The following is a 23,760-nucleotide window of genomic DNA, read 5'->3' as shown; positions in this document are numbered from 1 at the left end:
CTTCTCTTCAGATCCAGCTCTCTGCTATGGCCTGGGATAATAGTGGAGGATGGCCCAAGTCCTTGGGCTCCTGCACCTGCATGGGAGACCCAGAGGAAGCTCGAAGCTCCTGGCTCCTGGCTCCTGGCTTTGGATTGGTACAGCTCTGGCCATTGTGACCATATAGGGAATGAACCAGCAGATGGAAAACCAGGTTTTTAACAGGTTGAAAAATTCCTGGCTTGTGATTTTTTTGTTAAATCCTAGGAGTCAACAAAAGAACTGCATTGATTCAACTAGCATATGTTTGAGCTTTCATGGACTAGAATTTTAAAAAGTTTGAGAACTTCTAAGTTTCCTATGGTTTTTATTTTTGAAGCAAAACAAGCTCCTGGCTCATAGCTGGCATCCATTAAGTGTTGAATGAATGAATGAATGAATCTTGGTTCAGCTTCATCCTCTCTGAGCAATTTTCTCATCTGTTAAAATTATACAAAAATCATTACTAACAAATAACTTATTAACTATGCCCAGCAAGTGGTAAGCACTCCACAAAGCAGTAACTCTCAAGCTATAGCTCTCAGGCTCCCTCTTGGTTTATGTGAACTCTATCTGCTGATATTACATTCAAAATTAAAACTAGTGGGCCAGCATGAGGGATCAGAGGAATAAGGTACCCACCTGCAATGCCAGCATTCCATCTGAGAGCCAGTTCAAGTCCTGGCTGCGTCACTTCTGATCCAGCTCCCTGCTAATGCACCTGGGAAAGCAGTGAAAGATGGCCCAAGTGTTTGGGGTCTACCACCTATGTAGGAGATTCCAATGGAGTTCCTGGATCCTGACTTCAGCCTGGCCCACCCCTGGCTACTTGTGGCTATTTAGGAAGGGAACAAGCAGATGGAAGAACTGTCACTCTGCCTTTACAAATAAATAAATCCTTTTAATATACCTATCACATGTCAACAACAAACCTAATTACACTAACATAAATAACATTTTTATTAAAACTAAATTTTCTGGGCCGGCGCCGTGGCTCAGTAGGCTAATCCTCCGCCTTGCGGCGCCGGCACACCGGGTTCTAGTCCCGGTCGGGGCGCCGGATTCTGTCCCGGTTGCCCCTCTTCCAGGCCAGCCCTCTGCTGTGGCCAGGGAGTGCAGTGGAGGATGGCCCAGGTGCTTGGGCCCTGCACCCCATGGGAGACCAGGAAAAGCACCTGGCTCCTGGCTCCTGCCATCGGATCAGTGCGGTGCGCCGGCCGCAGCGCGCCGGCCGCGGCGGCCATTGGAGGGTGAACCAACGGCAAAGGAAGACCTTTCTCTCTGTCTCTCTCTCTCACTCTCCACTCTGCCTGTCAAAAAAAAAAAAAAAAAACTAAATTTTCTGAAACACAAAGTTTAGGATAGTAACTCTTTAGTATCTGGTTTAAAAGACAGCCAGACTCTAATTTCTGCCTCAGTGTTTACTGTTATAACATGTTCTTTTTTTCAAATAAAGATTTTTATTTATTTGAAAGGCAGACACACAAAGAAAGTGAGAGACACAGAGATCTTCCGTTCACTGGTTCACTCCCCAAATGGTCAGGTCTCCCACATGGGAGGCAGGGACCCAGCTCCTTCCTAGGGACATTAGCAGGGAGCTGGATCAGAAGCAGGGCAGCCAGGACTTGAACTGGTAAAATGCTGGTATCACAGGTGGCAGCTTAACCTACTGTGCCAAAATGCTGTCCCCAGCTGTGATAACTGAAGACTGTAAAGAAAATCTGATCTCACACAGATAAACAATTAGAAAAGAAAAAAGTATTTTAATAGGCTTTTCACATACACACACAAAGGGCAGAACTGTCACACACCTGTCAGATAATTAAGACTCTGGCTTACAACGAGGTTTTCTTAAGCCCAACATGAAATTAAAGTGTAGATCCTTCCAAAAATTAAAAAAAAAAAAAAACCTCTCAGATAACATAGATATTCTTATACTACACCAAAACTCAACAAGTGAAGGAGGGCATCTGGCCTTTGGTTAAGGCACATGTCTCTGGGTTCAATATTCACCTCCGGCTCCTGACTCCATCCTGCTAACGCAGACCCTGGAAGGCAGCATGTACAGGCTCAAGGAAATGGGCTGCTGCCATTCATGGGGTGATGTGGATCGAGTCCTGGCTCACAGCTTCAGGCCCAACCCCAGAAATACTAGGCATCTGGGGAATCTAGCAAATGAGAACTCTTTGTTTCTGCCTCTCAAATAGATAATTAAAACAAAACAAAATATAGCTCATAAGTATCTTCTTAAATGTTAGCAGTATGGTGAAATTTTAAATCATACCAATGCTCTCTTTATACTATATGAAAACCCATCAATCCATCCACAGGCTTTTTGTTCTGCTAGTTTTCAGGGTTTATTTATTTAAAAGTCAGAGTTAAATACAGGGAGAGACAGAGAAAGATTTTCCATCTGCTGGTTCACTCTGAGATGGCCGCTATGGCCAGCAGTGGGCCAGGCTTAAGCCAGGAGCTTTATCCAGGTCTCCCACATGGGAGGCAGAGGACCAAACTCCTGGGCCATCCTCCGGTGCTTTTCCCAGGCCATTAGCAGGGAGCTGGATAGAAAGTGGAGCAGTGCCCATACGGAACTCCAGCATCAACACAGGCCCCCATTCTCACTTTTAAAGGTTCTTTCATCCCTGTATAGTTTTGACCATTATGTGTTGGAGATGTGGAAAATACTGGTTCATTGAGCTACAAAAATTTCATTACACAATATTAAAAAGTTGCATTTGTTAGTAGCTCTATTAATCTTTAAATACGAGGAAGCTGCCAAGCTCATAAAGGTGGACACACACTTTCCAGAAATTTTTCATTTGAAAGCTCAATGTGTCATTAGCAACAAAGACCAGCAGTTCTTTTTTCTTGCTTTGCTTTCACATAAATGTCTGGCATTTACCACAATTTCTAAGTTCTTAGTTAATAATAATGTTCCAAGAATAAAGTGGGTAGGTTAGCTCTCAACTCAACCGCACAGATTTCAGTAAAAGCACCCCATGATATTTCAGTGTACCACAGAAGTGCTTTATGAGCAGTTCTAGCTCCTCACACAGAACATTAAAAAAGATGCAATCAAAGGCAAGCTTTTTTTTTTGTTTTAAATCACTCATCAATGGCATTCTTCAGCAAAACTTTTTTCCCCCCTAACTATGAGTGGGGAGTGACCTTCACATATCTGGTCGAGTTTGTTGCAATTACCTTTGGTTCAAGTTAAGGTATCAGCAGTTTTACTAACCATCACTTTCGCACAATCCAAATGTCAACACTGAAAATGGCAAGTACTCCCAGTATTAACAAGAAAATAAGAGTGGGCTTCTGACTCCATGGTTAAGGCACTCACACATCCCATACCCAGAGGTCTGGGCTGAAGTTCCTGCTCTGCTTCCAATCCAGCTTCTTGTTAATGTGACCACTAACAGGTGACTCACGTACCTGGGTGTCTGCCACCCACGTGGGAGACCAGGATTGGGTTCCCAGCTCCTGGCTTCGGCCTGGCTCAGCCCAAGCTGTTGAGGGCATTCAGAGAATGACTGAAGATCTCCCTCTGTCTCTCTCTGCATTTCAAATAATTAAACTTTAAAACTACAGTTTTGACTTGAGAACCTTGAACAGCTGTAGGAAGTGGTAGCTATTATTTTTACAGCAGGCACCTACTTTGGAGTCAAACAGACCACCGTCTTAATACATAAAACCTTGTTCAAGCTGACAAAGCCCGAGTTTTCTGGTTTGTACATACCTTCCAGTGTTATCCAGGGGATTATCTTGAGTTAATGCACATGCAACAGATAAGCACAGTGCCTGGCTCAAAGTAAACACCCATTATAAACGAATAGGGAGACAGGGAGAACACACTGTTTCGAGAAAAGAGGGAGAGAACAAAAACCTAAAAATAAAATTCACTGAACCATTACACAGACCAGAAAGCATCCATTATTCACATCCAAAACGGCAGTAAAGGTCAGGAAGAAAGTAATGAAAATAAGAAAAAAATAAAAATAAATAAAATTCGGACAAACAGCACAGAAAACTTCACAGAGCCTTAACGGAGGAAGCTAGACTCGCACAACACCGCCAGAGGAGGGTGCTGGGTTGGCGGGGAGGGAGTCGGGTTGCAGAGAGAGCTTTCCACGGGGAGCGAGCAGAGAAGTAACCGGTTTACTTTTTCCTGAAGTGGGGTGAGGGAGCCTCTCCGAGGAAAATGCACTCACTAAAACGCGACCGGCTGCAAGCGTGGAACTCCAGGTTAGTAACAGCCCAACAACTTACCGACATAAGCGCCCAATTCTTGCAATTTCCCCTTAATGGCACTCTGAAGGGGAGAGAAGCAGACACGCGGGTGAGCGAGGCGGCACCGCGACCACGAGCGGACCACGCCGCCCCCCGGCCGCCCGGAGGTGGGGGGCGGCGCCCACCCCGCGCGCCCGCCCCGGGGCCCCGCCGGCCCGCCGCGTCCTTCCGTTTCCCGGCGGCGACTTCTTCAGCCGCGGCCCCGCTCACCCGCCGCGCGCCGAGACCGCGTCGGCGGCCAGGCGAGGAGGCGCCGCCGCTCGCCGTCCGGGCCGCGGCGTCAGGGCCGGGCCCCGGGGCCCCGTTACTCCTGACGACCACCGAGGCCCAGCTTCCCGCCCCCGCGCGGCGCCGGCCACCCAAGGCCTCACCCGGATCTTGCGGCTGATCTCGGTGCCAATCTCCATGGCTCCGCGGCGGGCGGCGGGCTCAGACTGCGCGGCGCTTCGCTTACTCTGAGCCCGCCGCGGGCTCGTACCCCAAAGCCCGGCCACCGCCGCCGTCTCCACAGCCGCTCCCGCCGCTCCGCCCCCAGCCGCGCGCACTCTGTGTCCCCGCCTCCGCCGTCCCGGAGCCCTGGACCCGACGCGGCCGACGGCGCAGGCGCACGCGCAGGCGCAGGCGCACACCTCGGGCCAGGAAGCCTACGCTCTGGCGACCTCTACTGGCGTCAAGAAGGACAGCAGTGTGCGGTTGGCTTGGCTTCTCTGCCTCAGGCTTCGTTTTGGAAAAGCCAGGTTACTCATTTTACTCTCCTTTGGGTAATAAGGAAGAGTTGAGTTAACACGTGCAGCGGAAAGATCTCGGGCCTTGCTACAAGATCCGAGTTCAAGTCCAGAATTAACTTACAATTAACATAATGGTGCTCCAGATAGTTCTACCCTTGACAGTTTTTTTGAAAAATAGATTGCCTCTTAGAGGTTGCACTATAATTACACTTGGAGGAAAAATGGGATTTTTCCGATCACAGTCTTTTTCTTTTTTTTTTAATTTTTGGGAGGCAGAGAGCCAGCGAGCTCACACCCACTGGTTTACTCCACACGTGCCTGAAAACCAGGGCTCGCATACGGGTGGCAGAAACCCAACTACTTGAGCCATCACTACTGCCTCCTAGGGTCTGCATTAGCAGGGAGACACAGACATCCTAACTGGTGTCTTACCTGCCAGGCCGAGCACTGGCCTCATGGTTCTTCCTGGGTTTGGTTCTGCCTTCATTCTCCCAGGCCCAGTGACCTTGACTGAAGGTTAATTAATTAATCTCCATCCCCCTGCTCCTTGCTGAACACAATCCTTTATTTCTCAGGACTCCAGCTGTCACCTCTATTGCTGACAATACCTGAAATTTCTCTCAGCCTTTAGTTTTCACCTAAACCCAACTCCCAAATTCTAAGTTACTAGATACATATTTTATTTTCTCCAAATTTAGTGCTTCAAAACTGACGTCTTCATTATCTCCTCTCTTCCCTCTCAGGTTGGTTTCTATTCCTGATCTTCCTATTTCTATCCCTTTTTTTAAAAAAAAATGGCTGGAGCTGCACCGGTCCAAAGCCAGGAGCCAGGAGCTTTCTCTAGGTCTCCCATGCGGGTGCAGGGGCCCTAGGACTTGGGCCATCTTTTACTGCTTTCCCAGGCCACAGCAGACAGCTGGATCGGAAGTGGAGCATCCAGCTCTCGAATCAGCACCCATATGGGATGCCGGCACTGCAGGCGGCAGCTTAACCCACTACACCACCGTGCCGGCCCCCCTATTTCTATCCTTAGTGGATTAGTTGTTCCTGTCCCTGATCACAAAACCTTGGAGTGACACTAGACATAGAGAGAGTCTCCCTTCTCCTCCATATCCAGTAAGTCCCCAGAGAGGTATCAGTTATCTGTTCTGCATAACAAATAGCCACACATTTAACAGCTTAGTGTTAGGGCACCCAAGAAAACAACCTACAAGCTGTGCTTACAAATACCAGAAGAAAAACAAGCTGTGCCCATGCGAGCAAAAAAGGAGCAGCCCCTCACTGCAACTACAAATATGACCTTCACCCATTCATTCCCGCAAAACAGCGCTTTTCAGTGTTATAGTAAAATTTCCCAGTAGATAGCAAACTTCCTAAACCCCCCCCCCTTCCTTCCCAGCTGCAGGCTGTTCCATCCCACAAGCATCGTCCCCAGCTAACACATGCGTAAAAAGCCCCTCACTCACTGTCACACTGCTGCTGCTCTCTCCTCTGAGACAGCCCCGCTGTTTTGCCCCCGGTAAAGTCTCTGACACCTTCTCTCAGCATGGTCTCATTCAGTGGTCACATTAACCTAACACTTAGAATGCGAAGGGGTTGTCTTCCTGTGGATTCCATGGGTGGCACTCCGAGGCCAGCTTTTTTGGGTCTTCTGCTCAGGGCCTCACAAGGCTGCCAGAGAGGTGCCAGACAGTCCTGACCACTCTGCCTCTGAACCAGCTTCCTGCTAATGTGACCCGAGAGGCCGCAGATGATCACTCAACTGCTTGGGCCCCTCTCACCCACGGGGGAGACACAGATGGTGTTCCTGGCAGGTGGCTTCTGCCTGGCCCAGCTCTGGCTGTTGCAGGCATTTGGGGAGTGAACCAGCAGATGAAAATCTCTCTGTCTCTGTCACTCTACCTTTCAAGTAGGTAAAAATAAAGAAAGAAGCATAATTTTAATAAGTGACTTTATGAATATGGGCCCCACGTGTTGCAGGTTGTCACCTGGAGGCCACCCATAGGCCTTACAGTTTGCTCCACAGTTTATTCCCAAAGACTTCTCCAACATGGCTGCTCACTGCAGCTAGCAACAGAAAGCTTCGCTCTCAGCTCAGGGACGAGCTGGTTCCTCGTGTCAAGGCTTGCATCTCGTTAAGTTAGGCTTACTCAGAGTGTCACCCCAAACCTACTGATTTAGGACCTAAGTCACATCAGCAAAACTCCCCATCTTTGCCATATTCTTTGGCTGGAAGCAATCCAAGCTCAAGAGGAGAGGGACCTACAGCAGGAGTAGAAATGCTGGGGCTGCCACACTGTCCTTTCATAATTGCATACAATTCTTTCTTCTGGATTCCCATAGCATCTTTATGGGAACCACTCTTATAACGCTAGGATACCCTCTGTAACAATGATTTCATGTGTGTGTCCGTTCTCCATAGGAAAATTATAAACTCTGTAGATCTTTCTGTTTCTCCAAAATTTCTTTCAGGATGCCAGACACGTGGTAAGCACCTATTAAATATTTATAGGGTAAAAGAAATTCAGACCCTAATTTACAAAAGCATTCTTCCTCCTGAATAAATCAAATGATCATACACTCATGCAACATTGATGAGAGGCAGCCAGGCAGAGTGAGAGCAAGGCCCCTGGAGCCAGACTGACTAGGCTGGAGTCGGGGCTCCGCCACTCCCTCCGAGACCCCAGGCAAATGACTTATCCTCTTTGTGCCTCAGTATCCCCACCTGTGACATGGGTATGTGCTAAGGTTTGGATATGGTCTGAGTGTCCCCAAGATTTTGTGGGCTGCTATTTAATCCCCACTGTGAATTATTGAAAGGATGGAAACTTAATCCATCAATGGCATTTACAGGAGGGCAGTCTTTGAAAAGCAATTGGATTAGATAAAGACAGGGAGGGGGAGTCCTTGATTAAATCCTGGTGGCTTTATAAGGAGAAGGACAAAGACTAAACATACCCACATTCTCCCTCTCTCTCTCTCTCTCTGTTCCTTGCCATGTGCTGCCCTGTACCACCACAGGCTCTGCCAGCAAGGAGGCTGCCACCACCACGTGCAACCCTTCTCCCCTGGGCCAGAACTCACAAGTCCAAATGCGCCTTTTCTTCTTTATAGCTTACCCAGTCTGTGCTATTTTGTTGTTAGCAACAACACGTGGTTGAGTGATAGTATGATATGAGTTTCTCCTGCAAAGCGGTATTATGAGGTTGAAATTAGTTAATATTTTGAAGCATTTTGAGCTGTGCCTGGCTCAAGACAGCACTATGTTGGTTGATTAAAAATTAAATGCTGATGCTGAGCCAGACACTGTGTTTGGATCCAAAACACAAAGATGAGCAAGATCGGGCTCTGCTTTCATGACACGCGCGGTCTGTAAGACAGGAAAATTATTTCTGTTCCCTTACCCACCACTTCAGAAATAAGAACAAAAACACATTTTACTATTATTGGGTATGAAATGGTCAGTCAATATATAGAGTATTGAACCAAACATTTTATGAAAAATAGAGACCACTTTGTTGAAACATACTCAAAGTAGGGAAATTCATTACAATGTATTCAAGAATGAATTAACGCTTAGGGCATCAGCTTATAGCTACGGAAGAGACTCGCAGGCTGTTCAAGAATTCAAGAACATTCATTCTATTTTTAAAAATTTTTGGCCGGCGCCGCGGCTCACTAGGCTAATCCTCCGCCTTGTGGCGCCGGCACACCGGGTTCTAGTCCCGGTCGGGATGCCGGATTCTGTCCCGGTTGCCCCTCTTCCAGGCCAGCTCTCTGCTGTGGCCAGGGAGTGCAGTGGAGGATGGCCCAAGTGCTTGGGTCCTGCACCCCATGGGAGACCAGGAGAAGTACCTGGCTCCTGCCTTCGGATCAGCGCGATGCACCGGCAGCAGTGCACTGGCCACGGCGGCCATTGGAGGGTGAATCAACGGCAAAGGAAGACCTTTCTCTCTGTCTCTCTCTCTCTCTCACTGTCCACTCTGCCTGTCAAAAAAAATTTTTTTTGTTGTTGTTCATTTAAGATGCAGAGAGGCAGAGACAGACAGAGACAGAGAGCTCCAAATCCACTGGTTCACGCTCCAGATGCCCACTAAGGCTGGGTCTGGACAGGGGCCGAAGCCAGAAAACAGGAACTCCATCCAGTCTCCCACGTGGGTGGCAGGGACCCAAACACACGAGCCATCACTGCTGTCTCTCTGAAGCTGCATTTGCAGGAGGCTGGAATCAGGAGCTGAGTCAGGTATTCAACCCAGGTGCCTAGCAGGTACTTGGTCATTTTAACTGTGGGCTAAACACCCACCTACCTCTTCAACCACATTTGGGCTGCAGAAGTCACAGTGTCCGGATCCCAGGGAGGGGCAACCCCACTAAGCCAATGGGGTTCTTCCAGGTGCTTCCTGGGGAGACGCAGCTTCATAAACCACATCCGATCTTGAGGATCTGAGGCCTTAAAAGAAACTGCTGGAGGGAAGGCTATTAGGCTTCAAAAAGAATAAACTGGATAAATGAATAAAAAATAAATAAATAAAAATTAAGTAAAAAATGAAAAATAAAATAATAAACCAGACAAATGACATGGTTTCCTTTAGGATCAGATTTTAGCCAACCACAGGAGGGCTAAAGAGGGCTCCGAGCTATCTTCTAAAGAGAGAAGTTAATTGAAAGGATTATTGGCTTTTTATTTTTTATTTTTTTAAGGTTTATTTATTTATTTGAAAGAGTTACACAGAGAGAGAAGGAAAGTTCATTCCCCAATTGATTGCAACCGCCAGAGCTGCGTCAATCTGAAGCCAGGAGCTTTTTCCGGGTCTCCCACATGCGTGCAGGGGCCCAATGACTTGGGCCGTCTTCTAGAGTATTGACTTTAAAATCAGGGGGACTGTGTGTCAACCTGAACCCTGTGGAGCCCTGAGTCCTCTAACATCCAGCCTGCTCTTTCTTCAGGGCTGCTTGTCAGCTGCACTGTGCATAACCTTTCCAAGTGTGTGTGTCTGTGTGCGAGAGAGACAGCAGAGGGTGGCGATGGGCTTCCTCCAGCCTGGAACATTTCCCTCTGATCCTTGAATGCCTAGTCAACATTTATTTGTCTTTCTAGACTGAAGCAGAAGTTGATCATTCTGATTACAGAGCCATTACCAATCCATTTAGAGTATTATACTTATGGGTGACTTTCCTTGCCTATCACAACTAAATAGTTACCCGTTGTTCACACAGTGAGTTTTTGGGGGCCTGCACTGTGGCATAGCAGGTAAAGCTGCTGCCTGCACTACCAGCATCCCATATGGGCACCGGTCCCGGTCCCAGCTGCTCTACTTCCAATCCAGCTCCAGCAGAAGATGGCCCAAGTGCTTGGGCCCCTGCACACATGTGGTAGAAGCTCCTGACTCCTGCCTTTGGATCAGCTCAGCTCCAGCTGTTGTTGCCATTTGGGGAGTGAACCAGCAGATGAAAGATTCTTTCTCTCTCTCCCTCTCTCTCTCTCTGTCTCAGTAACTCTGCCTTTCAAATAAATATAAATAAATATTTAAAAAAATAAATAAAATAATTTTTAAAAAAGAAACAGATATTCCATCTGCTGGTTCACTCCCCAAATGGCCACAACAGTCAGTTCTGGGCCAGGCTAAAGCCAGGAGGCCAGAACTCCATCCTGGTCTCCCACATGGGTGGCAGGGGTCGAAGCACTTAGCCATTATCTGCTGCCTTCCTTGGCACATTAGCAGGAAGCTGTATCCAAAGTGGAGCATCCAGGACCTTAACTGGCACTCTGATATGTGATACAGGCATTGCAAGCAGTGGCTTAACCCACAACACTGGCCTTGCAGATTTTTTTTTTTAAGATTTTATTTATTTATTTGAGAGGTAAGTTACAGACAGTGAGAGGGAGAGACAGAGAGAAAGGACTTCCATCCACTGGTTCACTCCCCAAATGGCCACAATGGCCGGAGCTGCGCCGATCTGAAGCCAGGAGTTTCTTCTGGGTCTCCCACACAGGTGCAGGGGCCCAAGGACTTGGGCAATCTTCTACTGCTTTCCCAGGCTATAGCAGAGAGCTGGATAGGAAGTGGAGCAGCTGGGACACAAACCGGCACCCTTATAGAATGCTGGCATTCCAGGCAGAGGATTAACCTACTGTGCCACAGCACCAGCCCCACAGATTAATTTTAACTCCTAATAAAATAATAGTCAGTGGACCACCCAAACCATAATTTCCTTCTTTTTAATATTTTAAAATATTTCTTTAATTATTTTATTTGAAAGGCAGAAAGACTGAAGGAAACACAGAGAGAAACAGAGACATCTCCCATAAGCTGGTTCAGTTTTCAAATGTCCTCAAAGGTGAGAGCTGGACCAGGCTGAAGCCAGGAGCCTGAACGCAGTCCAGGTCTCCTACGTGGGTGGCAGGGATCGAACTGCTTGAGCCATCACTGGCTGCCTCGCAGGATCTTCATGAGCAGGAAGCTGGAATCAGGAGCAGAGCTGATACTTGAACCCGGACACTGATTCTGGATGTGGGCATCCCAAATGGCATCCTAACTGCTGTGCCAAACACCTGTCCTGTCTTTTATCTTTCCTTGTTTCATATGTGGAGCCCTTCCTTCCTTCCTTCATTTCTCTCTCTCTCTCTCTCTCTCTCTCTTTTTAACTTTTATATTACTTGAAAGGCAGAGAGAGAGAGAGAAAGAGATCATCCACCAGTTCACCCCAACACATGCAGGTTGAAGTCAGGAACCTAGAACTCCATCCGTACCTCCAGTGTGGATGGCAGAGACTCAAGTACCTAGCCATCATCTGCTGCCTGCTAAGGTGTAGATTAGCAGGAAGCTGGAATTGGGAGTGTAGATGGGGCGGGCATTAGATGAAGCAGTTAAGACTATGTGGCCGGAGCCTCGGCTCACTAGGCTAATCCTCCGCCTTGCGGCACTGGCATACCGGGTTCTAGTCTCGGTCGGGGCGCCGGATTCTGTCCCGGTTGCCCCTCTTCCAGTCCAGCTCTTTGCTGTGGCCCAGGAGTGCAGTGGAGGATGGCCCAAGTCCTTGGGCCCTGCACCCCATGGGAGACCAGGAGAAGCACCTGGCTCCTGCCATCGGATCAGCGCGGTGCGCTGGCCACAGTGCACCGGCCGCGGCAGCCATTGGAGGGTGAACCAATGGCAAAGGAAGACCTTTCTCTCTGTCTCTCTGTCTCACTGTCCACTCTGCCTGTCAAAAAAACAATACAAAAATAAAATAAAATAAAAAAAGACTCTGTGGAGGCCGGCGCCGTGGCTCACTAAGGCTGATCCTCTGCCTGCAGCGCCGGCACACCAGGTTCTAGTCCCAGCCAGGGCGCTGGATTCTGTCCTGGTTGCCCCTCTTCCAGTCCAGCTCTCTGCTGTGGCCCAGGAGTGCAGTGGAGGATGGCCCAAGTACTTGGGCCCTGCACCCCATGGGAGACCAGGAGGAAGCATCTGGCTCCTGGCTTCGGATCAGTGCGGTGTGTCGGCCGCAGCGCACCAGCCACAGGGGCCATTGGAGGGTGAACCAACGGTAAAGGAAGACCTTTCTCTTTGTCTCTCTCACTGTCCACTCTGCCTGTAAAAAAAAAAAAGAAAAAAAAAAAAAAGACTCCGTAGGATTCTGCATCCAATATCAGAAGGTGTGGGTTTAAGTCCTGGCTATGCTTCTGATTCTAGCATCCTATTACTACATTCCCTGGGAAGTAGCAGGTGGTATCTCAGGTGGTTGGGTCCCTGCCACCCACGTAGGAGACCTGGATTGAGTTCCAGCTTCCTAGCTTTGTCTAACCCAATCCTGACTGTTGTAGGCACTTGGGCAATGAACTAGTACACAAAAGATCTCCATCTGTTTTCAACCTTTTAAATAAATAAATCTTTAAAAAGTGAATTATTTGAAAGGCAGTGTGACATGGTGGGGGAGAGAGAGAGAAAGAGAGAGAGGGAAATGTCTTCCATCTGCTAGTTCACTCCCCAGGTGGCCACAACAGCTGGGGCTAGGCGAGGCTGGTACCAGGAGCTCAGAACTCCATCAGGTCTCCCACGTGGGTGGCAGCAGTCCAAGCACTTGGGCTGTCTTCTGCTGTTCTCCCAGGCCCCTCAGTAGGGAGCTGGGTTGGAGGCAGATCAGCCAGGACTTGAACTGGCTCTCTGATATGAGATACCAGTGTTTCAGCCAGCGCCTTAACCCATGGCACCGCAACACAGGCCCTTTCAACTTTTTGAAAAAGTATCTGCTTATGACTGTGACTCCCAGCAGTTAGAGATTTTGACCCAGGTCTCAAACCCAGGTATTCTGCTATGGGATGTAGGCAACCCAAGCAGCGTCTTCACTGCTGGGCCAAACGCCTACCTCCCTGTTTAACTTTTACCATATTTGAATATTGTGGTAAGGATTATCTTCCAGTGCAGAAGTATATGTAATATATCACATTTGGAAAGGAGGAAGAAAGGAGGCATCTATGTAGTAGCTTGTATTTGTACAGTTATCCGTAGGAGGATATGTAGGAGTAAGGTTACACTGGTTACTCCCGGGAGAGTAAGGTTGTCTAAAACACAGGTGGGAAGGGGATTTTTTCACTTATATCCTTTTATATCTTTTGGGATTAGTGCATCTAAATTAAGTCACTTTTCCTACATGTGAAGGAGAAACCAGTCATTTTGAGTCTAATACTTTGAAGGGTTAAGCGCCTTGCCGGTGGGATGTTCCTGCTAAATTAATGTGGTTGAGGGAGGGGACACAGTGCTTAAGCCCTTGACCAGCAAATGACTTCTGCAGACTGCAAGGGAGGAAGTTCAACTCAGTTGTCTCACATCACCTGGGTTTTACGATCATTTTCTATTTTTAAAATTCTTTTATTTTCTTCCCAATTCAATTAACAAGTTTTTATTTAGTGCCTACTCTCTGTCCAGCACTGTTCCAGGAATTCTAGGAGATATAAAAGAAGCCTTCATGAAACACTTTTGAAAGTTCTCGCCAGGCGTGCAGATCACTGTGGAATGCGGTGGCTAGAAAGTTGTCCTGGAAGCAGAGTCTTGAATTGAGAAAGTGCAGAGGAATGGCGGGGCGGGGGAGCGGGCAGCAGCAGGTGCTGAGGGCCAGAGGGAACTGCTGCGGGCAGCGGGGCACAGCCTGGGGAGAAAAAAACCCAGAGGGTCAAAGAGGCCAGCTGAGAAAGTCCCCAAAGGTCAGGCAGGAGAGCTCAGCCTTGAGTCCACATGCAGGGAGTGACACAACACAGCCAGCAGAGGTAAGCCAGCCTGAGAGGTAAGCCAGAACTGAGAAACCAAAAGTCAGGAGACCACCCTTGTTGCCATAATCCAGATGTAAACCGATGAGGGTTTGGATCAGGATATGCCAGAGTCAACAGAGAAGAAAGAAATTTTGAGACATTTTGGAGGAAATGACAGGCTGGAGACGGGAGAAAGTCACACAATTCCTATTTTTCTTGCATGGGAGACCAGAAAAGTGACTTATTTTCAGGTCTTTTTGTTTGTTTGTTTTCTTTCTTCAGACACAATTGACTCCTCATAGAGCGCAGTTGAAACATCAATTACAAACCAACTTGATCTATTTTTTGTCCCATTAGAAACACAGGGAATCTTATGTGTGTGACCCAAGGTGAATCTTGCTGGGCTTTGTTCTCCCGCTAACACTCTCCAGGGGGGCCTGGCACTCCTCCGCCTCCAAGACAGGGCTCCCTGCTCTGCCTTGTTCCACCCTCCAGGCCAGAAGCTCCTTCTGTGCAGCGACCATGCCTCATAGGCACAGAAGTACCCAAAACGTATTTGTTACTCATGAAAGAAACCCAGCTCTCTGGAGACAACAGCACTAAAACCAAGTCATGGCAAATAAAACTGTCATGAATTAAAAACTTCTCTGTAGGGGCTGCTGCTGTGGTGCAGTAGGTTAATCCTCCACCCGTGGGCATCGGTTCTAGTCCCGGCTGCTCCTTTTCCAATCCAGCTCTCTACTGTGGCCTGGAAAAGCAGCAGAAGATGGCCCGAGTCTTTGGGCCCCAGCACCCGCATGGGAAGACCCGGAGGAAGCTCCTGGATTCTGGTTTCAGGTCAGCGCATCTTCAACCATTGCGACCATTTGGGGAGTGAATCATCGGAAGGAAGACCTTTCTCTCTGTCTCTCCCTCTCACTGGCTGTAACTCTACCTCTCAAATAAATAAAATAAACATTAAAAAAAAAAAAAACTTCTCTGGGCAGGCATTGTGGCTCAGTGGGCTCAACTACTGCTTGGGGCACCCACATCCTGTACTGGGGCACTGGTTGGTTCTGGCTGTTCCACTTCCACTCCAGCTTCCTGCTAATGTACTTGCAAAGGCAGCGGATGATAGCCCACCCAGGTGGGAGACAGGTGAGGTTTTGGGCTTCTGGTTTCAGCCTGGAACAGCCGTGGCTGTTGTGGGCATTTGGGGAGTAAACTAGTGGAAAACAACTCTGTCACTCTGCCTTTAAAATAAGTCTTAAAAGAAAAGTGGGGGGACATTGTTGCATAGTGGTAAAGCCTCCCCCTATGATGCCAGCATCCCTTCTGGGTGCCGGTTCATTTATCTGGCTGCTCCACTTCTGATCCAGCTCCCTGCTAATGGCCTGGGAAAAAAAGGGGAAGAAGGCCCAAGTGTTTGGGACCTCTGCTACTTACATGGAAAAATGCCAATTAAGCTTCTGGCTCCTGGCTTCTGCCTGGCCCAGTGGATGAACCAGTGGGTGGAAGATGTCTGTCTCTCCCCCTCTCTCTGTAACTCTGCCTTTCAAACTATATAAATAAATTTTTTTAAAGAAAAAAAGCTTGCCTGCTCTGATCACTATGGACGCCGGTTTGAGTCCTGGGCTGCACCACTTCTGATCCAGTTCTCTGCTATGGCCTGGGGAAGCAGTGGAAGATGGCCCAAGTCTTTGGGGTGGTGTGCCTGCGTGGGGGACCCTGGAGAAGCTCCAGCCTCCTAGTTTTGGATCTGCACAGCTCTGGCTGTTGCGGCCATTTGGGGGAGTGAACCAGTGAACCACCTCTCTCAGGAAGACCTCTCTCAGCCTCTGCCTCAATGTTACTCTTTCAAATACATAAATAAAAACTATTTTAATGGCCTTAGGGTCCCAAGCTTTATCTCTTAGCTTAAGTACATTCATGGCAACAACGCAGTCTAATATCACCAAGGGGGCCCAGAATTAAATGAAAGACTACACATATTTTACAGGAGACTGGATAGTGATGATCATTATTATTACTGTTGGGGAGGAAATAGGTGCAGAGAGGTTAAGCAACTCGCACAAGGTCTCTCAGCTGAAGAGCTGGAGCAGGGTTGGACTCCCTGTAACTTGACCCCGGGGGTTTCCAATCCTCAACTGGCCCCTCCGTATTGCACAGGCATGCAGTTCTCTTGGGGGACCACCGCCCAGGTTATTTGAGGACCACCTGCGTGTTGGGGGCGGGGGTCTTTCCTCCCCAGCACTGAGGAGCGTCCAGCTTCAGGCAGTATATCCTTAGAAGCAAGCACGAAAAGAACACGTTCGGAGCGCCTTCGAGAACGCACAGGAGGAAACGCATAAACCCAACAACAATAGCATTTTCCAGACCCCCCCCAGTAAGCAGCACAGATAAAACCCTTTACCCGGCACCGAAATAACACCCCCTCCCCTCATTTTATTAAAAGCCTTACTTTATTTGGAAACTCTTAAAATAAGCGGTCATGCGATTAAAAAAAGCAGCGGCGCGCCCCCTCCCCGGCGGCCGGGCGCAGCTGTCCGCGCCTCCCCCGCGCCCCGCCGCCCGCATTCCAACTCTCTGAGGTCACGGGCGGCCGCCGCCTCCCCAGATCCGTCCGCCCGGCCGGCCCAGGGGGAGGGACGCCCGCCCCGGCCGCTGCGCCCCGCGCCCGCCCGCCCCCGGTTCCTCCGCGCGGCGCCCCTGGCTGGCCGGACCCCTCCGGGCCCTTCCCCTCCGGCCGCCGGACTCTGCCCCGGGGGAATGGTCTGCGGGCCGCGCTGTGGGAGACAGGAAGTGAGGCATGCGCGCCCCATGAGCGCGCCGCGGCGCGGGCGGGCGAGCGGCGGCGGCGGCCGCGCGGCGGGGCCCCGGGAGGCCGGCCGCTGACGGGCGCGCGGCCCCGAGGATGCGGGAGCGGGAGCAGGTGAGGGCGCGGGCCGCGGCCGGCGGGAGGGCGGGAGGGCGGGCGGGCGCCGGGGGTCGCGTCCGCACGCGGGACGGGGAGCGCGCCGGACCCGGGCAGGGAGCTTCACAAAGAGGAGAGGCTCCCCTCCAGGTTCGCCGCGGCGCGCCGGGGTGCGTGGTTTCTCCAGCGGGTCTGAGCTCCCTGCTGCAGCTCACCTCTGGAGCAGTTTTCCTAGCGCCTCTCGGGACCTGTAAGGCTGAAGTTTGCCAGGTAACTGGCGAGAAGGGGCGTAGGAAGGGCTGTTGGTAACGCCTTGTTTTGCTTTTGGAGTAAAACGTGTTTACTCTGGAAGAAAGAACTCTTGGGTCTGCAGATTCCGACTTGGGATTTCTGCAAATCCTGATTACACTGGTCGTTCTTGGCGTGCTTGTCCTATTTTTCTTTCTTTACTTTTTTTTTTTTTTTTTTTTTTTTTTTTTGCTGAGAAAGCCTTATAATAATAGCGTGTGCTCCAAGTGACAACCGCCGTCTGCCTAATAGTTGATGACAGATTTTTTTTTTTTTAAGTTTGGGATATGCCAGTAATTTTACTCTTGAAGATAGATGTCTTGTTTGTTCCCAGGGCATTTTATTCTAGAGTTGCTATGCACGGACGTTTTACCCGTGAGGAGCATAGGTTTGATTTAATGCCACAGCTGTTATTCTAAAAATGCCATATACACTTTCCTTTTAAAGATTTTATTTAAAAGCAACTTGGCAAGATGACATGCGGTGGGGATCTCTACAAGATCGCGAGTTAAAGTGTACTTGATTAACTTTTGGAAGGGGAAATGGAGAGGAAACAGTAAAATGAGTTCACAAATAGCTTTTGTAAACTTGTACTGAAGCAGAATTTAATATCTGGTTTCTTTCCAAAAGAAAGGCCTTTAGAGAAGCAAATTATCTGCTTGGTTTTTCCTCTAAGGGCTATTTATGAATGAATTATCTGTTTAGTGGTTAAAGTGCAATTCCAGACTCTTAAGTTAGTGCATATTGTTTTACCCCTGAAACAGACCTCCCTCAAAGCATCTTAAATTTTTACTCCTCTGGTTCTAATATTATATTCAACTTTCATAACTTTGTGATATGAATTGGTAGCAAATACTGTGTAAAACTGAAAATTAAAATGTGTAAATCACATAATTTTGTAATTATGCAAACATTTAACACGATTTTAATAACAATCAGCAAAATCCAGGCCATTCTTAAGGATCTGTGGGGGGAGGTGTTTGAGAAATGCACCTGATCAGACCTCAATCCCATTATACCATCTACCAAATAATGGCTTTTCCTTATGCCTGATGCTGCAAAGCATTTCATATCGCCGTGAAATTGAAAGTTTTACTCTGAGTTTGCCTTAAGAGCTCAAGTTAATAATTAAGTTACATAGTGTAGTATCTTTTGCCTTAAAGGCATAGTTCTGTGTAGTGAAGAAAATTCCACTTTTGAACAGCCGCTAATACAAATATGTAGCCTTCCTATGCCTATATGCAGCATCTCTTCTTCTACACTAAATCTGGCCCGTTTTCCATTTACCATAATTTGCATATAAAACAGAAATCCAGCTCACTCCTGAAAGGCTGTACAGTACACGCACTGTGTTTCTTTAATCTTTTAACATCCACAGACACTGGTAGGCGATTTTTAGTAAAAAGCTTATTTAGGTTCTTGTTAAGTCTCTCGCTTCGCCTACTTATAATACTCAAGGAACAGCAAGCAGCGTCGGCAACTGCAGGTGGAGACCGCGTCTGCGTGTCAGGTTTATTTCGTCTGTCTTCCCAGGTTCTTACACAGCGCCTTTACCTGCAGAAGGCACCCAGCAGGTGCTCCCCAACACGGCGGGTTCAGGGTGCTTTTTCTTCCCGCCTCCCCCTTTCTCCCCAAGGCCTCTCTCTCTCTCTTTCCCCCCCTACCAGACCGTAAGACAAAAACAGAAACACAAACAAAACAGACAGAAAACCAGGGCCGGGCCCTTCTTAGCGATGCAGCCCTGCGTGTAATTATAGCACGCTTGTAATCTCCTTAAGGACAGCGCCGGCGTAGGATTCGGCTTGGATTTCCCAAGATGTTCATTACGCGGTCTCGTACCCAGGGACGCCGTACGCATTTGTGGGGTGGAGTTTCAAAAGGTTCAGTTGGGCGCAGCCTAGGGTGATGGCTGAACCCTGCTCCCCATCCCTGAGGGCCCGGCGGCTCGGGGGCCGAGGCCAGGGGGCCAGCGTGAAGCTGAGACAGCCGCTTCTCCTCGGCCGCGGCCTCCGTTCTGCCCGCCGCACGAGGGGGTCAACCGGGGCGGCCCCTGGCCCTCCGCAGCCCCCGGAGAGAGTCATCCTTGGAAACAGGGGCTGGGAGCTGCCCGAGGGCTCTGGGAATATGCGGAACTTTGACCGACTTAGAGGGAAAAAAAACAAATGAAGCCAGTCGCTAGCACATTCCCCAGCTGCCCCCTCGCTTACGGTTTCAACAGGTGTGGTTACACCCGTCGTAAGTAGCGCACTTTGGGAGCCTGCCGCTCCAAACTTGGCATCCGGCGGGATCCGCCCCATTGCTCCACCACCTGTGCGGCTCGAGGTGGCCCCTTTAAAAGTTTCCCCTCCCGGAGCCGAGTGGTTGGTCCTCCCAGAACACCTCCGTCCGGAAACGCGGGCGGGGGCGGAGAGTTCCGAGGCTGCCCGGGGGGCCTGGGCAAAGCTGTCTGCGCTTCCCGCTGAGAGCACGCGGGAGCAGCGGGATCCAGAGCCCTCCGCACCCTCATTAACCCGCGATGGGACTTAGGGCCTCTCCCACCTGCTCATCCGGGCCGCGGCCCCTCTCAGGCGAGGGCCCACCGCCGTCTTGGGCGTCCCTTATCCTGGAGAGGAGCAGCGGGGGTGGGTTGGGGGAGGGCACGTTTCCAGAAACCTCCATGGTTCCATCAAGAGCTGTCTGTAGGGTCTTTTGGGACTTGCGTCTGCATCAGTGCATGTGATGACGTAAAGCCTTAGGGTCCGGGTTCAGGGTTGATTTGCCTCGAGGGTTGGGACTGCAACGTGGCAGCTCTTAAGGAGGGAGGAGTTCTGCACTGGAGCCCCAGACGCCAGTGAGGATGTGTGTGGGGGCGCCGGCCGCCATCTCCCCTCATCCCAACCCTTATCAGCATCTGTGGAAGGGAGTGAGGGGTGGAGTCCGAGGCGGCGCCCCACGCCCTCGCTCAGAGGATAAGCGTCCGCCGCCGCCTCCCTGATCCCGTTAGAGCCCCTCGACGGGGCGGGAGACGCTGCTGCTTTGGGCGGTCGTAGCTGCCCTGGTCTTTATTTTGAGCAGCGAGCGCCAGAGCTTCTGTTGTAATCCGCCTTCCTCTCTCCTCAGCCCTGGCGTGGATGCCCCCTTCCCTTGGCCTTGGGAGACACCGTTGTTTTTTAATGGCGGCAGCGGCCGCCGGGTGAGCGATCGACGTCGGTCCGTCGGGTCGGGAGAGGAGCGCGTGCTCCGGGCGTCCCCGCCGCTGGATTGCTGGGGTGCTTCTCCTTGCCGACTGCTGCCCCCGTGACGGGAGAAGATGCCACTGCCGTTTGGGTTGAAGCTGAAACGCACGCGGCGCTACACGGTCTCCAGCAAGAGCTGCCTGGTGGCCCGCATCCAGCTGCTCAACAGCGAGTTCGTGGAGTTCACGCTGTCCGTGGAGAGCACGGGCCAGGAGAGCCTGGAAGCCGTGGCCCAGAGGCTGGAGCTGCGGGAGGTAAGCGGAAAGCAGGCCTGGCTGGGCGCCTTCCCTCGCGCCTGCTTCAGTGCCTGCTCCAGCGAGCCCAGACTGCGCTGTCTGGAACCTGCCGGCCCTGCTCCGCGCGGGAAGGGCCCACCGGAGCCGGGGGTCTTCGCAGGCAGGGTGCCCCGGAACAGAGTGGTCAGTCCTTGAGGCCTGAACACGTTTGTGTTCCGCTGAACTGTAACCCAGAGTAAAATGTGAATGCATTTTGGATTATCGGAGTTCTTGGTTTTTTGTTTTTAAAGATTTATTTATTTATTCGAAAGGCAGAGTTACAGAGAGGGGGAGAGAGCGAGCGATTGGTCTTCCATCCGCTGGTTTACTCCCAAGGTGGCCACAACGGGCAGGAGCTTCTTCTGGGTCTCCCACATGGGTGCAAGGGCCCAAGGACTTGGGCCATCTTCCACTGCTTCCCCAGGCCATAGCAGAGAGCTGGATCAGAAGTGGAGCAGCCGGGACTTGAACTTGGACCCATATGGGATGCCAGCACTGCAGGTGGCAGCTTTACCTGCTAAGCCACAGCTCCGGCCTTGTGAGTTCTTGTCTTCTAATATATAGATCCCCAAATGGGTCATCCTGAACTCTAAGCGGGGTTTTCCATTCCATTCATTTATGCATTATACACAGGCCAGGGCAGGATTCTGGGGACTTAACTGCGTTGGAAATCTGGTTTTCCCACCAATTGTTTGTGAATGTTGGGCAGCTTATTTGCTATCTCTGAGCCCCAGTCCCCCTATCCACACCCTGGGGATACCAGTGGCGCCTGATTCTCAGTGCTTGTGTGATTTAATGTGCTTGTCAAGCTGAAAGCTCTAATAACTGGTCCAGTGGGGTAATCACAGGGAGGCTTGCCCTGGGAAACCTCTGATCTAGTCACTAGGAAGTTGTGGAATCACGTAGCCACATAATGCCTTCTACTTAAAATGACATGTCAGGCCTGTGAAGAAAGGGCTCTGATTAATTGTAGGACCCTCCCTGTGTTCTCCTGCCTGGTTCTGGGTAAGTGAAAGAAAGGGAAACTGGTTTTTCCACTTACATTCCTGTGTTATATCCCTAACTGGAAACCCTTCGTGGATACTGTAGTTCATAAGTCAGGAGCAGATAAACTTTGCCCCTGGTGAAAATCCAGTCATCTGATCTTTCATCATTGAAGGCCTAAGTGCCTAGTACATGTGTACCAGGAGCCCATCTTGTTGATAACACTAAGACAATAGGTGTGATGTGAGCGGTGATGGGGGAAATGGAGGGACCATCAGCAGAGGGAAGAGCTTCATGGGGGCTCAGATCTAAAGGGTGGGCCAGGGTGGGTGGGGGGGGTCCCATCAGGGACTGGGAAAGACCCTTCCATCGAGAGAAACTACTCAAAGCCAGCGTGGAGGCAGCCGGTCTGCTTGAGGCCTGAAGTATGAGGACGAAAGGTGTTGTAGGGGCCACACAATGCAGGGGTTTTGGGATTACCCTGAGGGCAGTGGGGGAGAGAGTGAAGTTTTTTTTTAAACAAGGGTGTGAGCCATCTGGAGGATGATTAGGTAATAAGTAACTCGAGTCAGGAGTTACCTGACCAACTCCAACCTGGAGTTGGATGGGGCCGCAGAGTCAGTGGAATCTGGAGGGCTGGAAGGCTTCGCGGAGGTCCAGGTTGACGCTCAGGCTTTAAGAGCAGAGTTCAGTTTTGGAAATAAGCAGCAAGCCTGAGGTGCCAGTTGGAGATGTTGATCCAACAATGGACATGGTGGGTCTGGAGCTCAGGCAAGTGATTCAGACCAGAGAGAAGAGACTTGGGGGGAGTCAGCCTCGGTGGAATGGAAAGGGAATGAGGCTGTCCAGGGGGAGAAAGGAGGCATAGCAGACCCTTGAGGGTTGACCAGAGGAAGGGCGACCATTGGATGGACACTGAGATGCGGCAACCGAGAAGGGTCCCTTAGGAGGACCCTTTCCTATTTTGGCTTTTCTTCCCCCCTGTGAATTTCTTTCACATGCGCCAAGTCTGCCTACCACCCCTAGAGCGTGAGTGACTTTCATAGGCAGAGTGGCAGCCATGGAATGCTTGATGACTGAGCCCACCAGCTTCACTTTCCTTCTGTTGGTCAACAAGTCTGGAGAAGTTGCCCTCTGTTTTTATTTATTTGAGGAGCAGAGGTACAGATAGAGAGAGGGTGAGATGGAGAGGTCTCTCCATTCGCTGGTTCATTCCCCAAATGGCCGCAAGAGTCGGAGCTGTGCTGATCTGAAGCCAGGAGCTTTTCCCGGGTCTCCTACATGGGTGCAAGGGCCATCTTAACTGCTTTCCCAGGCCATAAGCAGGGAGCTGGATCAAAAATGGAGCAGCCAGGACTCAAACTGGCACCCATATGGGATGCTGGCACTAGGGGCAGAGGCTTACCCTGCTATGCCACAGCGCTGGCCCCGAAGTTGCCCTCTCTTGTTAGAGGTTTGATAACTGATGCATCAGGGAGCAAGCAACCTCATGCAGCTGTGAATGTATGCTGAACCGGCTTAAGATTTATTTATTTGAAAGTCAGAGTTACACGGAGAGAGAAGGAGAGGCAGAGAGAGAGGTCTTCCATCTGCTTGTTCACTTCCCAACTGGCTGCAATGGCTGGAGCTGTGCCGATCTGAAGCCAGGAACCAGGAGTTTCCTCCAAGTCTTCCCACAGGGGTACAGCGGCCCAAGGACTTGGGCCATCTTCTACTGCTTTCCCAGGTCATAGCAGAGAGCTGGATCAGAAGTGGAGCAGCCGAGACTTTAACCAGTGCCCATATGGGATGCCGGCACTGCAGGTGTCAGCTTAACCTGCTATGCCACAGTGCTGGCCCC

General features: G+C 50.2%; 2 protein-coding genes and 1 long non-coding RNA gene across 23 annotated transcripts in view; 2 read left to right on the top strand and 1 right to left on the bottom strand.

Moving 5' to 3' along the window:
* The window catches only part of ZC3H14 (zinc finger CCCH-type containing 14), a 46,021-nt gene extending 40,453 nt beyond the window's left edge, over positions 1-5,568 (bottom strand). For 12 of the 20 annotated variants that reach the window (XM_051826171.3, XM_051826174.3, XM_051826178.3 and 9 more), the window contains exons 1-2: positions 4,680-4,856; positions 4,288-4,330 (exon numbers count right to left, since the gene is read on the bottom strand). In XM_051826171.3, the coding sequence (XP_051682131.3) occupies positions 4,288-4,330; positions 4,680-4,715 (79 nt within the window). In that variant the 5' untranslated portion in view covers positions 4,716-4,856. Of the gene's footprint in view, positions 1-660; positions 740-3,757; positions 3,873-4,287; positions 4,331-4,679; positions 4,857-4,937; positions 5,041-5,468 lie in introns of those variants that run through there. The other 8 variants (XM_089322068.1, XM_070065501.2, XM_070065497.2 and 5 more) reach the window with 6 other exon arrangements.
* On the top strand, positions 4,126-15,239 carry LOC149120140 (uncharacterized). Its single transcript, XR_016226447.1, has 2 exons — positions 4,126-4,263; positions 15,000-15,239. It is a non-coding gene; the product is annotated as an uncharacterized LOC149120140 (long non-coding RNA).
* A 1,643-nt stretch (positions 15,240-16,882) lies between these two features.
* The window catches only part of PTPN21 (protein tyrosine phosphatase non-receptor type 21), a 77,772-nt gene continuing 70,894 nt past the window's right edge, over positions 16,883-23,760 (top strand). Inside the window, exons 1-2 of one of the 2 annotated variants that reach the window (XM_002719612.6) lie at positions 16,883-17,176; positions 20,546-20,915. In XM_002719612.6, the coding sequence (XP_002719658.1) occupies positions 20,736-20,915 (180 nt within the window). In that variant the 5' untranslated portion in view covers positions 16,883-17,176; positions 20,546-20,735. The remainder of the gene's footprint in view (positions 17,177-20,545; positions 20,916-23,760) is intronic. The other variant, XM_089322061.1, reaches the window with a different exon arrangement.

The sequence above is a fragment of the Oryctolagus cuniculus genome, chromosome 20 (genome assembly GCF_051225735.1).
Source record: "Oryctolagus cuniculus isolate XC-2025 breed Fujian yellow rabbit chromosome 20, ASM5122573v1, whole genome shotgun sequence".
Classification (NCBI taxonomy): Eukaryota; Metazoa; Chordata; class Mammalia; order Lagomorpha; family Leporidae; genus Oryctolagus; species Oryctolagus cuniculus.
The sequence above is the reverse complement of the archived record's forward strand: the minus strand, read 5'-3'. Positions and strand labels throughout refer to the sequence as shown.